General features: G+C 42.2%; 1 protein-coding gene across 1 annotated transcript in view; it reads left to right on the forward strand.

Moving 5' to 3' along the window:
- SYNE1 (spectrin repeat containing nuclear envelope protein 1) overlaps positions 1-16,024 on the forward strand; it is a 415,690-nt gene that overhangs the window by 118,112 nt on the left and 281,554 nt on the right. The window contains exons 41-47 of the mRNA XM_074990362.1: positions 818-1,000; positions 8,841-8,942; positions 9,700-9,903; positions 11,879-12,086; positions 12,599-12,711; positions 13,633-13,838; positions 14,773-14,928. Coding sequence (XP_074846463.1) covers positions 818-1,000; positions 8,841-8,942; positions 9,700-9,903; positions 11,879-12,086; positions 12,599-12,711; positions 13,633-13,838; positions 14,773-14,928 — 1,172 coding nt within the window. The remainder of the gene's footprint in view (positions 1-817; positions 1,001-8,840; positions 8,943-9,699; positions 9,904-11,878; positions 12,087-12,598; positions 12,712-13,632; positions 13,839-14,772; positions 14,929-16,024) is intronic.

Below are 16,024 nucleotides of genomic sequence, written 5' to 3' on the forward strand. Positions count from 1 at the left end.
CAAGAACAGGAAAGGTGACTATAGACATGCTTGTCGCACTCCTGAGACTATGCTGAGTAGTTGAGTGTAAAGTATTGACCCTTCAAATCTGGTTTAAAATCCTTCTGAAGATCTTAGTAAGCTGCTTTTCTCTGTTCTTGGACCATATGTTTGGAGGTTTCTCAGATGGCGAACATTACCAGTATGCATGATTAACTCCTTCCTTACCCCCTGTCCCCAGGTTAGCTGCAAACCTCATCAGTTTTGAAAACTGCAGCCTATTTAGCTGAGACTGCTAAGCCGGTTGAGCTTTAAGCAAAGATATGATGGTTATTTAGATGCATATTTCCCTTATGCACAGAAGGAAAGCTGGAGAAGGGAGTGTTTGTAGGAGGTGTTTATGTAGGCAGAGAGTTAATCTAAAAGAAGGTCCATGTTTGGTTTCAAACTTGAATTTTTTTAGACCCATTTCACTATTAATGAATTAGTTTTAATGCATCAAAAGTGTCTGTAAGGCAGATTTTCCATTTTGGGTTTAATTCTAGCAATATAGCACATTTTAAAGTTAGTGGAAGTGTATTCAGCTAATTCTCTCTCAGCTTTTTCCCCAGTCAAAGCATACACATTCACAGGCATTGTAATATACTGGTTTATATCAGTTTTATAATATATAAATCTAAAATATCAGTAGTAAAGCCTTGTGTTTCTGTTTGTAAAATAAGAGACCTGGCATTAGGTTTTCCAGTTGTTTCTGAGCTATTTTTCTTGAAATTGGCTTCAACATAAAGAAATATGAAATTACTTATTTAGGATATTGATGTCTTTTCCTCTCCAACAGGTGTCAGAAAGGACCGAAGACAACATGGAAAAGTTGAGTGTAAGCGTGTCACTATGGGATGAGGTGCTCGCCATTGGAGATGAAGTTGATGCATGGTGCAGTAATGCCATCTCTCAGCTGAATGAAGGCATCAGCAACCTGAGCAGCAGCCAGAAAATGGAGGTGTTGCTGAAGGAATTTCAGGTGGTTACTAAAAAGTGATACCAATATTTGAAATTCTCTAATCAGCTGGTGTAAATTAGCATAACTCCATTAAAGTCAGTGAAATTATGCTGATATATGCCATCCAAGAATCTAGCTTTTTGATATATTTGTTCACTTATGCTATCACCAAACGTAGCAAGCTATTAGGAACAAAGTAAAAATCTAAGAGCTATATGCCCCCATTTTTTTGAGACTGTTCGTATCAGAACTAATACTGAAATGTCTTGGCATTAAACTGCATTTAAACTCCATCACTATCTTTGTCATAACCAGGCCTCTTTATATGAGGCTTATCAAAAATTAAAGTTGGGATTTTGAGACAAAGAGCATTGGTTTTACTCCAGTCAGTGAGAAAAAATTTACTATTACCTTCAGTGGGAATAGAGTTATGCCAATGCAGAGCAATTCTGAAAATCCCAGTTTAAAAATCAGGGGGCTCCTGTAGGCACAGTGAAGATGATATCTTGTGCTGAAGAATAAAAAGCAAGTTATTTGGACATGATCTGCATTCAGAAGTTACACCAATTTCACTCACGGTGTTCAGAAACGATCTTAGGCTGTGTCCACACAATGAGATAAATTTGAATTTCAAGGCTTTAGTTCGATATTAAAATGTGACTGTCTTCACACGTAATACTGTTAATTCGATTTATTGAGCCATAATGCCGATTACAGAATATCGATATTGCGGGACGGGTATATCATCTATCTCATATTTAAAATTTTGAATCAAGGCTAGTGTGGAAGCATCATGTCCTTAATTAGAATTTGTTAGCCTCCATAAGTGTCCCGCCTGTATCCTACAAAGCTACGCAGTGACCCTCCAAGTATGTCCACTTCTTTGTGCACTGCTGTCAGGTGTGCACAAAGAAGGTCAAAGTAAGCCTGCAAAGTTTGGATTGAATTTGAATTTGAATGAAAATTTGAATTGGAATTTAGCAGCCAAGCCCTGCAAATAAAAAGGGTGCCCATGATGAAAAAATCCCGTTGCCCATCACATTGGTAGACATCGCACCGAATCTTTAGCAATTATCAGTAGCCCTGTTCTGCAGTCATAAGCACTCAAGTTAGTGATCTGACTAGCACTTCTCAGGCTCACAAGAGAGCCCCAGCTTGGACCCACCAAGAGATTCTGGATCTCATTGCCATCTGGGGAGACCAATTGGTGGCAAAGAGACTTCGGGTGTCCAAGAGAAGTGTGGCCAGCTGTGATCAAATGGCATGTGAAATGGCCACCCGAAATTACTCCCGGGACTCTGTGCAGTACTGGTTGAAGGTTAAAGAACTCCGTCTGGCCTATCAAAAATTCTGTGAAGCCAACCAGTGGTCATGGACTTGCTGCTATTAAAAACAGCTCCACATGCTTCTGGGGAACGACCCCACCACGGACCCCGCACTGAATTATGACACTTGTGGGCCGCGTCTACACGTGCACACTACTTCAAAGTAGCGGCGCCAACTTCGAAATAGCGCCCGTCACGGCTACACGTATTGGACGCTATTTCGAAGTTGAAATCGACGCTAGGGGGCGAGATTTCGAAGTCGCTAACCCCATGAGGGGATGGGAATAGCGCCCTACTTCGAAGTTGAACGTCGAAGTAGGGCACGTGTAGCCGATCCGCGTCCCGCAACATCGAAATAGCGGGGTCCGCCATGGCGGCCATCAGCTGAGGGGTTGAGAGACGCTCTCTCTCCAGCCCCTGCGGGGCGCTATGGTCACCGTGTGCAGCAGCCCTTAGCCCAGGGCTTCCGGCTGCTGCTGCAGCAGCTGGGGATCCATGCTGCATGCACAGGGTCTGCAACCAGTTGTCGGCTCTGTGGATCTTGTGTTGTTTAGTGCAACTGTGTCTGGGAGGGGCCCTTTAAGGGAGCGGCTTGCTGTTGAGTCCGCCCTGTGACCCTGTCTGCAGCTGTTGCTGGCACCCTTATTTTGATGTGTGCTACTTTGGCATGTAGACGTTCCCTCGCAGCGCCTATTTCGATGTGGTGCTGCCCAACGTCGACGTTGAATGTCGGCTTTGCCAGCCCTGGAGGACGTGTAGACGTTATTCATCAAAATAGCTTATTTCGATGTCACTACATCGAAATAAGCTATTTCGATGTAGTGTGCACGTGTAGACGTAGCCGTGGAGGCCCTGGTATGGAGTTCAGGGTGAACCTGAAGGAGTAGAGTGGCTTGGAGGAAGAGGGCAATGCAAAGGAGGTAAGGAGCAATGAGCGGGGGACAGAAGAATTTGTTCCAGACATCCCAGAGCTGTTCACCATCGACATGGAACCAGTACCCCCCATGGCATTCCACTCCACGGCAGTCCCCTCCATGCTGGTCACCTCCACACCGGTCCCTGAACTCTTTGGTTCAGGTGAGTATTTATTCTGCATGCTAGAAGCGGGTCGGGGGTGGGTATAGATATAGGGTTGTGTGTAGGTTTGCTAGCTCTGGTTCTGTGCCCCTCAGAACAGCGTGTTATTGTTTCTTGGGATGGTGCACTTCTCCTTTTTTGGAGATCTCCTGGACAGCCTCATCCAGGCACTCTTCTGTTTTTTTCCATGAGATTCTTGGGCAGGCCTGACTTGTTGTGGCTTCCCTGGTAGCACACCTTGCCACACCAGGCAACCAGGTAGCGATCTGGTGTGATGGCACCACACAGCATTTTAGCAAATTTTTCAGGCTTTTTGGTCACACAGCAGGCGTAGCTGTTCTTTCTCCATATCTGTTAGTTTTCGGAAGGTGATGTCTTATTTAGCAACCTGTGGAAGTATGGGAAGTTGCATCCTTTTTTTTTTTTTTTTTAACATGCTTCCTGCCCCTTTACATTGGCCTGCAGCAGCCAGTGGGTGCTCCATTCCCCACCACACAACATGGTTTGCATTCTCTGGGGGGGTCCCCCCCCACACATCCCTTTCCAAAGAGCATTTATTTTCATTTTTCATGAACCCTTCCCCCGCCCCACACGCCACGCATCTGCCAGGCTCTGCTGAGTGTTTCCCCTGCCAATCCCTTTCCCCCCAGGGTTTCTTTTGATTTTGCAGGACTCCCCAGCACTGCATGGCTGCTGGGCTCTGCTGGGCATTTCCTCTCCCATGTCACTTTCCAAGCACCGTTTGTTTTCATTTCTCAGGAGTCCTCTGCACCACATGGCAGTGATTCCTCTGCTCTGTTTTTCCCTTACCATGTCCCTTTACATCCAGCTTTTCTTTGGATATTTTTTTCTTTACGTTATTTTTATTGTGCATCGAAGCCCCACAAGCAGCCAGCCACTTGTGACTGACACAGGACACCCGGCCAGGACACCTGAAGGCTTCCCCTGCTTTGAAGACCTTCCCATTCTCACCAAAATAGGACACTTGCTTGTAAATTACCATGTCCACAAAGCAATGTGCTGGAGAAGTGACGGCAGGTGAGGTGCTGTGAAATGCACGCTTACTGTCCCATCCTTAATAACCCATGTGTCCTTCAAAAGTATACTTTCAGTGGTAGTACAGAGACCCCTTGATTGCACTTCAAAGCACATTATGTAAAGTGTATCTTAATTTTGACCTTCACTTTCCAGGCCTAGTGCCCAGTGTTCTAGAGAAAGCCAGAAGATGAAGGAAATGCAAACAAGATGTGATCCTTCAGCACATGGAAAACAGTCAGGCAGAGCACAGGAACTTGACAAAGGACACTGGTCAGTGGTGTTACAGTACAGCTGAGTGGTGTCAGAGTCAAGTAAACTTCAATGAGAGAATACTTGACCCGCAGCAGCAGCAATTGTCAAAAATGAATGAGGCCACGGCAAAGCAGAATGAGGTTGCGGCAGAGCTCATAACGGCCATTACTGAGCAGACGGTCCTGTGCTCCTTGCTGCAGGTGCAGAGGACTCCCAACCCAGCAGGACATCAGCTGATACCTGCTGGCCAGAGTATCCTGAGGAGAGGTTGCCCGCCCCCCATTGTCACAGTCCCCACACGTGTAGAGGGAGGGCAAGGCTAGTCTGCTGCTACAGCCCCAAGGGCTACTGCAAAAGGGTATTCAAGCACCCTTGAGAAGGCTTCTCTTCCTGGCCTCTTCAACCTCTTCTCCCAAAATAAAATCATTCCTTTGCGCTTGGTGTGATTTCTTGTCCTGCAGGAGAGAGGGAGAGAACACAAATCAAAACGGGTGGGTGATGGGAGGGTGAGTGCTGCTGAAGGCACAGCTGCCCAATGAAACTCACATGTCTGCAGCAGACGCATGGCTGAGGGAACCGAGCGCATTGGGGTGGGGAGTGTTGAACGCACAGCACATTCTATTTATTGCAGCTTAACCCCCTCCCACCAAAAAAGAGCGAACATTCATTACGGCATGATTGATTTATTGGCATTATGGCAGAGACATACACAGGTACCATGTGTGTTACAGATCATTCATAAAGCTGTTTTTCAAAGCGTCCCTTATTGCTGCAGCCTGAGCGTGGCTACTGGTGGATGGCAGTGTAGACAGCTGCGCGTAAGCCCTGCCTATTGCTTCCGCTTCAGAATTCCAGATGGACAGGAAAGTCTCTCGTGTTGATTCACATATGTTGTGCAAAATAGCGCACACTGTAATAACAGTGGGGACATTAGCTTCAGAAACATCCAAATGGGTCAATAAACATCTGAACTTTGCTTTCAAACATCCAAAGGCACATTCCACGATCATTCTGCACAGCTCAGTCTGTAAGTAAAATTTTTCTTGCTGAGGTCCACAGCTCCTGTGTAGGGTTTCATCAGGCACAGAAGCAGAGGGTAAGCAGGGTCACCCAATATAACAGAGGGCAGCTCCACATCACCAATCTTGATTTTTCTGATCAGGGAAAAAAATCCAGGAGCTTTCAGTACAGTCCTGAATTTTGGAAAATGCATGCATCATGAACCCTCCCTGCCCAGCCAAGCTGATGTCGGTAAAATGACCTTTGTGATCTACCAACCCCTGCATGACAATGGACAAGTACCCCTTTTGATTAATGCACTCTGAGGCCAGGTGGGCCAGGGCCATGATGGGGATGTGTGTGCGATCTATTGCCCCACCGCAGTTAGGAAAGCCCTGGGCAGCAAAGTCATCCACTATGGCCTGTACATCTCCCAGGGTCCAAGTCTTCCTGAGGAAATGGCGACAGATTTCATGGGCTACCTCCATCGCCATGGACCCCACTGTAGATCTGCCCACCCCGAACTGATTTGCCACTGACCGGTAACTGTCGGAGGTTGCAAACTTACACAGTGCAATTGCCACTCGCTTCTAAACCGTTAAGGCCTGCTTCGTTTTGGTGTTGCTGTGCTTCAGGGCAGGTACCGTAAAGGTGAACTTGCACATGCGAGTTCTGCACCCCCTGCTGGTCATCCCAGGACTCAACAACGATGTGATCCCACGAGTGTGTGCTGGTCTCTCAAGTCCAAAAATGCCACTCCACTGTCAGCAATGCAGTCATGACAGCCAACAGCTCTGAGTTCTTGGACCACGGTTGGCAGAATTGCTGTTCCAAACCACCATCCTTGTCATTGTCATCATCCACAGCAGCAGCAGGAGCAGCGGCACTGGGAGGATAGCTAAGTGTCATTGAACTTTGGAATTGAAGAACAATTTGTGTGACAGCCACTGTGGTTGCCGAAATGATCTGTGCTATGAATTGGAGCGTTCGTGGATCCATGCTTGTGCTGGAATGCTGCAGCAGGAAATGAAGCGATCTCCAGTTCTTTTTTTGCACAGTTAGTGATGCACTGAATTCTGGGATAGTACTTAGAATTCTGGGATCCCAACAAGAAACACCTACAAGCAACCAGGGCAAAGGCACGGGGGTATAGGTACCAACAATGCAGTGCTCACACTGTTGAACTTGCATGGGGCAATGGGGATGCGGAGATTCAACACGGACAAAAGGTGGGTCCAATTTCAAGAAGATTTGTGTACACTTTATTCAAATTCATAATATCGATATTAAGTATTTGAATTTAATATATATTGATTTGATCTCATAGTGTAGACGCAGTCTTAGTAATATAAGAGCAAGCTCACTTTTGTGGCAGATCTTACGTTGGTTTAAGAGTGCCTTGTATTCCTTTCATTGTTGATTCCTTGCAGCACCCTTTCTTGCAGGTCTTACTCCATATTACAGCTCTCTGCACATCTGGAGAGTTTCATTGCTTTATTAGTTCCACAGCAGATGTGGATCTAGTATGGAAGTTTAATAGTACTTCATTTCTGTGACACTATGATTTCCCTGCATTAACAAGAATTAGAGCGGATTCAGGTTCATTAGTAATACTCTTGTTCATTACTTTTACATCTTGTCTAGAATGAGCTGTTATGTAAGAGCTGCTAATACATTAGAGCAGAGATTCCCAAATGCTGGTATGTGTACTGTTGGTACTATGCAAATTTGATGGTTCATTGGTTCAGTCCCCAGTAATATTCTAAAAAGTTGGTATATGAACCAGTAGTTTTAGAGCCACTGTATTAGAGTCTAAATCCTAGAAAAGTGAAGCTTTTACCTAGCTGGGATACTCTAGCACTCTCTTGCTGTGGGTGTTTATGATAATAATGTGTCAAAAGTATACTGGAGCACCACAGAGGAAAGTGCTTTTTCCACTTCCTCTGGAATTAATTAAAAAATAGTGATCATCAGTGAAACAGATAATGACTTTGTGTCAGTAAGACAGGTAAATAATATGAAATGCTTCAAAGAGAACATGTTTGCTTTGATTACACTAAAATTATATTCTGTTCCATCCATTTCCCACTTGTACCAAGTAAACAAATTGGTGCAAAACAGTCTGGTTTTGCATAGAAACAGACTGTGCTCAGCCATCAGGTGTGCAAGAGACCAGACTCAAGGACAGTACAGGAGCTGAACACAGCCTATGTCTTTATGCTTCCAGAATGCAAAGATTGCACACAGCTAGCATTGCCTGCATTTGCTTCTGCAAAGGAGTGAGGAGGGGCCAGGGCAGCAGCGCATTCCTCCCCACTGCCCCTCTCTGCTCTGACCGGCCAATAGAGAAGCACACATTGCATCTACTTTGAAAGCATGGCAACATCTGCATCCAGGAGCTCTGGAAGGCATTGTGCCTCCCTGATGAAGCATTCCTCTTGGAATTTCTGCTGGGGTGATTCTGCAGAACCTTAATGCAACGATTTAGCCCTTAATGTGCCTCTTCTGCTCAATGAGATCTATGTTAATTTAATGTTGCCTGCAATACCATGCCTACTTGTATCAGAAACTTCTTTAAGTGTTTCAGATCTTAGGAAACTGCCAAGTGAAAATTCCGTCCTCTCTATATAATGTTTGACAAATAAAAAGTTTCTCCAAAATTTTCACTGAAATTTATACTGTAAACTGGAGATCTTGAAATGCCAATGAATAAAAGGCAACACCTCTATTCCAGCTCTCTTTTCAACACAGAATTTACTTCTGCAGAGAGTGTAGTTTTGTGTAATAAAAAACCAGAGGGTTATGCATTATACTCTGGATTCCATTAAGTGGAACCTAATGACCATAGTAAATTTTTCCAGTCTCATAAAACAATGAGGCACTTATTTATTGAGGCACTTTTCAGGGATTCAAGCTGTTAAACATTTTCTACTTTAACATGAGTTGTGCATGGTTTTGTAGTAGATAAAAGATGTCTGAACTTAATATATAAAGGGAAAAAAGTACTTTTGTGAAACAAGGAAACCAATGGATAATGATATTTAACTTTTTTTGAATATCTAAAGTAGTCTTTCTTTCTTTCTTTCACAATTTACTGAGCACCTATTTAAACCTCCATCCAGCTCTGTAATGATCACCAAATAAAATGTTTACTACATGCTGTTTTACAGTCTGAAGTTACAACTAAAGGACAGAAGGTGAAAGAGCTTAGTTCAAAAGTTTCAGATCTCAAAAAACTGACCAATAGTCAAGACTCACCTGCAGATCTTCAGGTAAGATGTAATGTCACTCATCAATCTGTGTTGTTCTGAAATTGTGCCCCTTCTATAGCCTTAGCCTATTTGGGGAAACATATTACACTTGCCCTTATTGTGATCATTTTCTTCCTGTTCAGAGAAGTCTAAATTAATTACTGATATTATTTCTGAACAAGAATACTGTAGAATATATAGGAAATTCAGTTTTGTAAGTGTTTTGCCACCGTCTGAATGTAGTGATGATACCTTCTTCATTGAAAGGTAGTGTTGTAATGGAGAACATAATTATGTTGGTCTGTTTCATAAAACAGCACGTTGGATTAAAATCTGTGTATCAGACTAATTATTATGAGAAATTGGTCAAAACAGGAACCTCAAATCCTCATTCTTATCATTTTTTATTTTGGGTGTCTGACTCAGATGAAGACTCATTTTGTTTAGTGACTCAGATGTTGACTGTGCGGAGAGGGGTAACTCTTTAATTTCCTCAGAGTCGAATAGCCATTAGTTCTGCGTTAAATTCTGACTCCTCTGAAATCAATGGCAAAACTCCCACTGACTTCAGTGATGCTAGGATTTCACTCTCAGTGCCTGCTGTTTTCCTTTACTTTAAATATCTGTAGCTGTTCATGTAAAAAGAGTAAAAAATAAAAAAGGAGGGGGGGACTTTTACTTTTTTCCATTTGTTATGCCATGTGTAACACCCATTAGTTGTAATACTAGGCCAAAGTGATTCACAGTCATGCTCTAAAGTATGGAATTTTGGGTTTAGTTTCTAGAAGCAGATTTAAGGCAAAAACTGGAACATGCCAAAGAAATGTCTGAGACAGCAAAAGAGACACTGGAAGATTTCTGTGCTCAGAAGATGCAGTTACTAAAATTTATAGATCAGATGACAGACTGGCTTGCAAAAGTAGAAGAGTCACTATTAAACTCTGCTTGTAACAGAGATCCCAAGGGCCTAAGTAAAGTGAAGGTAAGCATCACATAAGATATACTTTTTATTGCATAGTGGCTCCACTATTTAATTCTAGCATAGTTTTACCTGATTGAGAATAATGACAGTCAGTTTATTAAAATGTAGCTGTTAGTTTTAAAATGATCATATTAAAATGTCCATTTTTATGCTTTAGATATTAATAAAGAACACACCATTATATTTTTAAAGAATTGAATAGCACTGCTGAGCGTCGTTTGTTCTCTTTGTAAGGCAATCCTTTTGGAGAAATGAAATGCATAGCTCTCTTTTTTATTGTGACAGAAGCTCATGTTATTTCAGCCAACTACTTTCAGTCATTGCTTTAGAATGCTTGCTAGCCTGTTTTTTATTTTATTTTTTTTCTGTTCTAATTGTTGTGGAGTTGGGAACTGATGCAATTAAGTGACTAATAGCTCTGGTGGATCTTAGCATCATATTAGGCTCTACTCTAGTGCACCTCAAACACCTCCACTATCTAAACCCTAAACTTCACTTATGCCATGTTATGACACACAGTGTGGAAGTTTCATAGTGCAAATAAGTGGCAATACTGATGAAAAAGCCACTCTCAACTTCACTTTTGAAATGAATTTCAGGCCCATATGCAGGGGCGAGCACAAAGAGTGCAAACACATGGTACCCGCCATGTCCACTTTCTCTCCCTCCCTGCTGTGCCATGCAGGGGTAGCCTACAGGGCATGATGGGGGTATCCAAGGCACCCTACGTGTTGTTGTTCCTTGGCCAGCTCCCCGCCTAGAGAGCTGGCCCTGGACCAGGGAAGGAACTACATTTCCCAGTATGCCCTGTGCCACTAGCAACAGGAAAGGGAGGGGAACAAAGTAATAGTGTTTTTCATTTACAATATCCCAGAAGGTAATTTCTATAAAACCTTTATTACTGTACACATTTTAGTACATTTTATTAAAAAATCAGCTTATTGATCACTGTTTCAACTCAATTCTTTTCATTAACCTCTTATGCACGCTCATTGGATGACTATTTTGAACTCCTTTATGTTAAAAAAAAAAGTGGTCCGCATTTACAAAAAAACACAAAACATACTCCTCCCAGAAATTCCTGTGTACGAGCCTGATTTGAGCTTTGTATGCTGTCCCCCAGACGGATCAAGGCAGTCCGAATGATCCTTCCCCTCTCTCCCAAACTCCCAGTTCACATTGCTTTCTTTAGTGTAACCTCTGAACAGGGCACAAAAATGCCACTAAAATATTTTTTGGCTGGAATTTGCGAATTTGTCACAATATAAATGTTTCTTCATAGATGGTTTGATCTCTGTAAAGTTCTCATGGGATACAGGCTGGGGTCATGTGGGGCCCTACCTGCCCAGAAGGTTCTGATCAGAAACAGGGCTGGTTTTCTGCCAGCTTGTCCACCAGGCGCCTCAGATGCTCCCTAGGCCGACTGGCTTGGATTCAGAGACCCCAGCGGTTCTAGGTCCACAGCTTTGAAGCTGCCCATCAAATGGACTGCCCTGTGGCTGGGGCTCTACCTTATTTAATTGAAAATGTCAAAAAATCATTCTGCAAAATTAAACAAATTTTGAAATATCTAAATCCTCCATTAATGGAATTATATTTTTCCACTTAGCTATATTGTAGCCCAAATGAAGCTTCACTGTTGACTGCCAATAAGGATTATTTTCAGTTGTGCTTTGGAAAATATATTACATAAAAAAAATAAAAAACAACCTACAATGGCAAATGCTGACAAATGCCTATTTTTGGTGCTGATTTGATTTTTCCTAGGGTCCTTATCAGTTGGGAATTGTTAGGGAATTGTGTAATTGAATAATCTCTTCCCCAGTTCCCTCCACAAATTCTTTGCTGCAGAGTGCTCTCAGTAGCTGCAACAAGTGGCTGGATGAAGTGCAGAAGAGCAGGAAAAGTAGAGGAAATAGGCATCTGGTTTGTGCAGGTGGGCATGCTACGCTGACAATGCCATCTTCCCCTGTAGGAAATCCAAAAAGAACTTCAGCTCCAGCACAGCAGCATTGAATCAACGCGGGAGAACCTCAACAGCCTGTGCCGCAAGTACCACGCTGTGGAACTAGAGACTCTGGGTTGCACAGTGACATCACTGATACAGAAATATGAAGCTGTGACTCGGCAGTGTTCCAGAACGCAGGCCAGCATGCAGGACTCCCTGGAGAAACATCTCCTCAGTGAGTCTCTGTGCTTATTTAGATGAGCTGTTAGACCACAGCCATGAATCAGACTGCCTACGAAGAGAGTCCGTGAAGTTTCCGTTGACATAATTTACAATTACACTCTTGTTATTGTATAGAGACTTTCATAAGTGTGCTTTCAAAGTCTGTTGCAAACTCAAGGGTTTACAGAAACAAAATTCAGCCTTATTTAATACATGCAGTGCTCATAGCAAGAGTTCCAATTCAGTTTTCTGTGATAAAATCCTCCTGTGTTTCTCATCTTCCATTTAGTTCCATTATAACTCCCCTTGCTATAAATCATCACTATATAGTACTCAAATGCTCTATCTGTAAGTAAGGCCAGTCTCATGGTGCAAAAGCTATTGAAGTCAAGATGAGTCTTCCTTTTAGATCCAACAGGCTGGAAATCAGGCACCTAATGAAGGATGATAAGATATCTGCACTGCTACTTTGGACTGTATGACCATAAAATGGCTTTTTTGGAAACTTTTGTTTCTTTTTATAAGCTTCAATGCAGGAATTCCAGGAGTGGTTTTCTGCGATGAAGGAAGCGGTGAAAGAATCATCTGATAGGTCTGGGGACAACAAAGCCATAGAAGCAAAGCTGCATGATTTGCAGGTAGAGTTATCAAATCAAGAGATGATAATTTGCTACTTCGGGCCATTTGCATCCATGTATTATCTTTTTTATATTTACAAGAAATCTGACAAATCGTTTTTTTTTCCTGGAAAGAAAATATAAAAATTTCTCCAAATACTAAAAAATGACTGTGCACATCCAAAAGGTGCCAGCCACGTATTTCAGCTTGTGCTATTTCTTTTTTCTAGTAAAACTCTTCTTGTTTCCCCTCTGAAATTTTATACTCTATTTTCTCCTTTGTTTCTGCCTTCCTCCCTTACCATTTTTTCTATCTTTCCATACAATGTCTTTCTTCTCTTTCACACTTTCTTGCTCCTTCCTTCAGACGTGACATGATATGATATAGATGGATGGATAGATAGTAGGATTTCCTTGATCTGATCTGTTGTGGAAAAGAGCTTAAACTAGACAAATGCTGTTCTATTTCTTGTAAATAACCCTAATCCCTGAAATGTCTGCTTGTGGCTTTAGGCTACGGTTACACTGACCTGAACTGCTGGCAGCAGTATGCAAATGGGGGCGGGGCTTGAAAATACAAATGGACACTTGTTTGCATATTTGCTTGCTGGCAGAGGCTGCTGCCAGCAGAAAAAAGGCAGTGTAAACATGGTTCTGTCAGCGAAACTGCCTCCTTTGTCAGCAGCCTTTTATGCCTCCCTCTTCCCCCCTGTATTTGCATACTGCTGCTGGCAGTTTGGTTCAGTTAAACCATCAGTTTAGAGTTTATGTAAAATAGGAAGGACTGAAGATGTACTGGGGACACATGGGAATTGTGCATTCTCTCCGTTATAGATTTTAATAAAATCTGGTTGTAATCACTCCCTCTGCTAGAGATTGACTCTGAACTTCTTAGCTGTTAGCTAATCCTGCTTGTATAAATTATACTCTTTTCTCACACAGAGAGTGTTGGACACAATGAGTGAGGGACAGAACAAACTAGATGCTGTTTCCAAGCAAGGAGAAAATGTATATGGTTACTTACCCCAATCGGTTGTGAGCAGTATCCAGGAGCAGATATCAAAGTCATACCAGGACTTCGAGGGATTCCTAAAACAATGTGTGAAAGATAAAGAGGCTCTGGAAGACTGTGCTGTAGAACTGGGAAGGTGGGTTATTTTAACAGTACCAGATACGCTGCAGAGATGTATTACAAAATGGTTTGGAGGTGAGGCACGACAGCAGATGGAGAAGTTTTCAGAGGATGAGGACATAGATGATGATTTGAGCTTAAAACTTGCAGATAAAGAAGTAATAACTATGGGCTTGTTTACCCCTTCCTCTGGAGATAAGTTAACAACTCTGTGTTAGTAATTTTGGGGAAACAATTGGGCTGTGTATGTTACACAAAGCAAACTCAAAACCCAAAGGCTCAAGTTATTTATTAGACCAGAATGTGTTTCCTGATGAGGTAACAGGCAGAGTATTAATGGGCAGTTGGATGAAACAGCAAGATGAGATCAGATGGAAATGTTGTGTGTGCCTCCATGTGCATTAAAGTAAGATTTTTTAAAAGTAGGAAACTAAAGTAGACTCCTAAATCCTTGGCCTCATTTTTCAAAAGTGCTGATCACTCGGAAAATCCTATTAATCTCAGGGGGATCTCTTAGGTGCACAATATTTTTTTAATTGGCTAGTTATTTATATGCATAAGTTTGATTTTAAGAACCTAATTTTAGACTTTTTTTTTAAATTGAGTTACATTTGAGTTAAAAGCAAGATTCTGAGAGGGTTTTATTTAGCCACCTTATCTTTACTGAATATAGAAGTAAAGATAAGCAATGTCACTTTAAATTTTGGAGGGTTCTTTTCCCAATGTAATTCCCATGATCTTGCTGAACATTTTTAGATCCTTGCGGAATATTTTTAGATTAGTAGTCACTGCAGCAGTATGTTGTGTGTGGAGCTCTCATTCACTACAAGTTAAAGTGATATCCAGTCTATGTTTCCAACTCAACTGATTATGCATTCTGCTGTATACACTCAATGGAATCTTTGCACATCTAGGGATTGCTTGTAAAGGGATACCTTTCTGTTCCATAGCTTTGAGGATCAGCACAAAAAGTTGAGCCTGTGGATCCGTGAAATGGAGGAAAGAGTAAGTACAGAAGCACTAGGTGAGAGCAAACAGCACATCCCTGAGAAGAAAAATGAGGTGCAGAAAGTGGAAAAGTTTCTGGAAGAATTACTGGCTGCAAGGTATAACAATATGTTTTCTAATGTTCCGTTGCCAGAGTTCTTTATTTTCTTTGTTAAGTCAGAGTTATATAGAACTGACTGGTAGTACGCACAAGATGCTGGAGGATGCAGTGTGTCAAAGGAACAAGTTACAAGAGGTTGTATCCACATAGCTCCAGGTTGAGGAAATTTGAATCTGGATCTAAAGTTAATGGCGTAGGCTCATTATTATTTCAGGGGAAGCTGAAGTAACTTTGTTAGTAATGATGAAAAAGCAGTCATGTAGCACTGTAAAGACTAACAAAATAATTTACTAGGTGATGAGCTTTCATGGGAGAGACCCGTTTCATCTGTCCCACGAAAGCTCATCACCTAATAAATTATTTTGTTAGTCTTTAAAGTGCTACATGACTGCTTTTTTGTTTTGGTAGAATACAGACAAACACAGCTATCTCTCTGTCCCTGTTAGTAAAGATGATCTGCACAGCATGGCAACCTCAGCTTTAGCAATGTGTTTTAGATGTCACATTCATCATAATATTCATCACATTGCCCATTTAAAACTCGTTTTCTTTTATTGTCTTTGTCCCATGACATCCAGTTCCACTTACATTGCAAGCTCTTATGCTGCCCTCCATGCGCTGTGTGCATAACATCTCTCAGCCAAAGAAACTTGAGCTGGGAAACAGCCAGTGGAGGTTGAGGTAATTGCCATTTTTAGTATACTGTGTAATTGTGCAAACATTTTATCATTTGTTGGAAAAGGTAGAAAAATATTGTTCAGTTGTTCTGCTAAACCTCACAGTATACTAAAAGAAGGTACTGACCTAGTCCTCATCCATCCACCCAGGGCTGGTCCAGCAGGGCTTTTGACTGATGTGAGTTCAGCCTAGTACATACAGAAACCAGGAGAATTATCCAGTGATTGGGCATTAGCTTACGACTTGGGAGATCTCGATTTACTTTTCTGTTCTTCCACCGACTTCCTGTGTGACCTTGGACAAATCACTTAGCTCCAGTTTTATGAATCTTGGTTTCTCCAGTCATGGAATAGGGATACTGATACTTTCCTATCTCATACAATGGGAGGAGTTTGAGGATAAATGCACTGAAGTTT

The sequence above is a fragment of the Carettochelys insculpta genome, chromosome 3 (assembly GCF_033958435.1).
Source record: "Carettochelys insculpta isolate YL-2023 chromosome 3, ASM3395843v1, whole genome shotgun sequence".
NCBI classification, from domain to species: Eukaryota; Metazoa; Chordata; order Testudines; family Carettochelyidae; genus Carettochelys; species Carettochelys insculpta.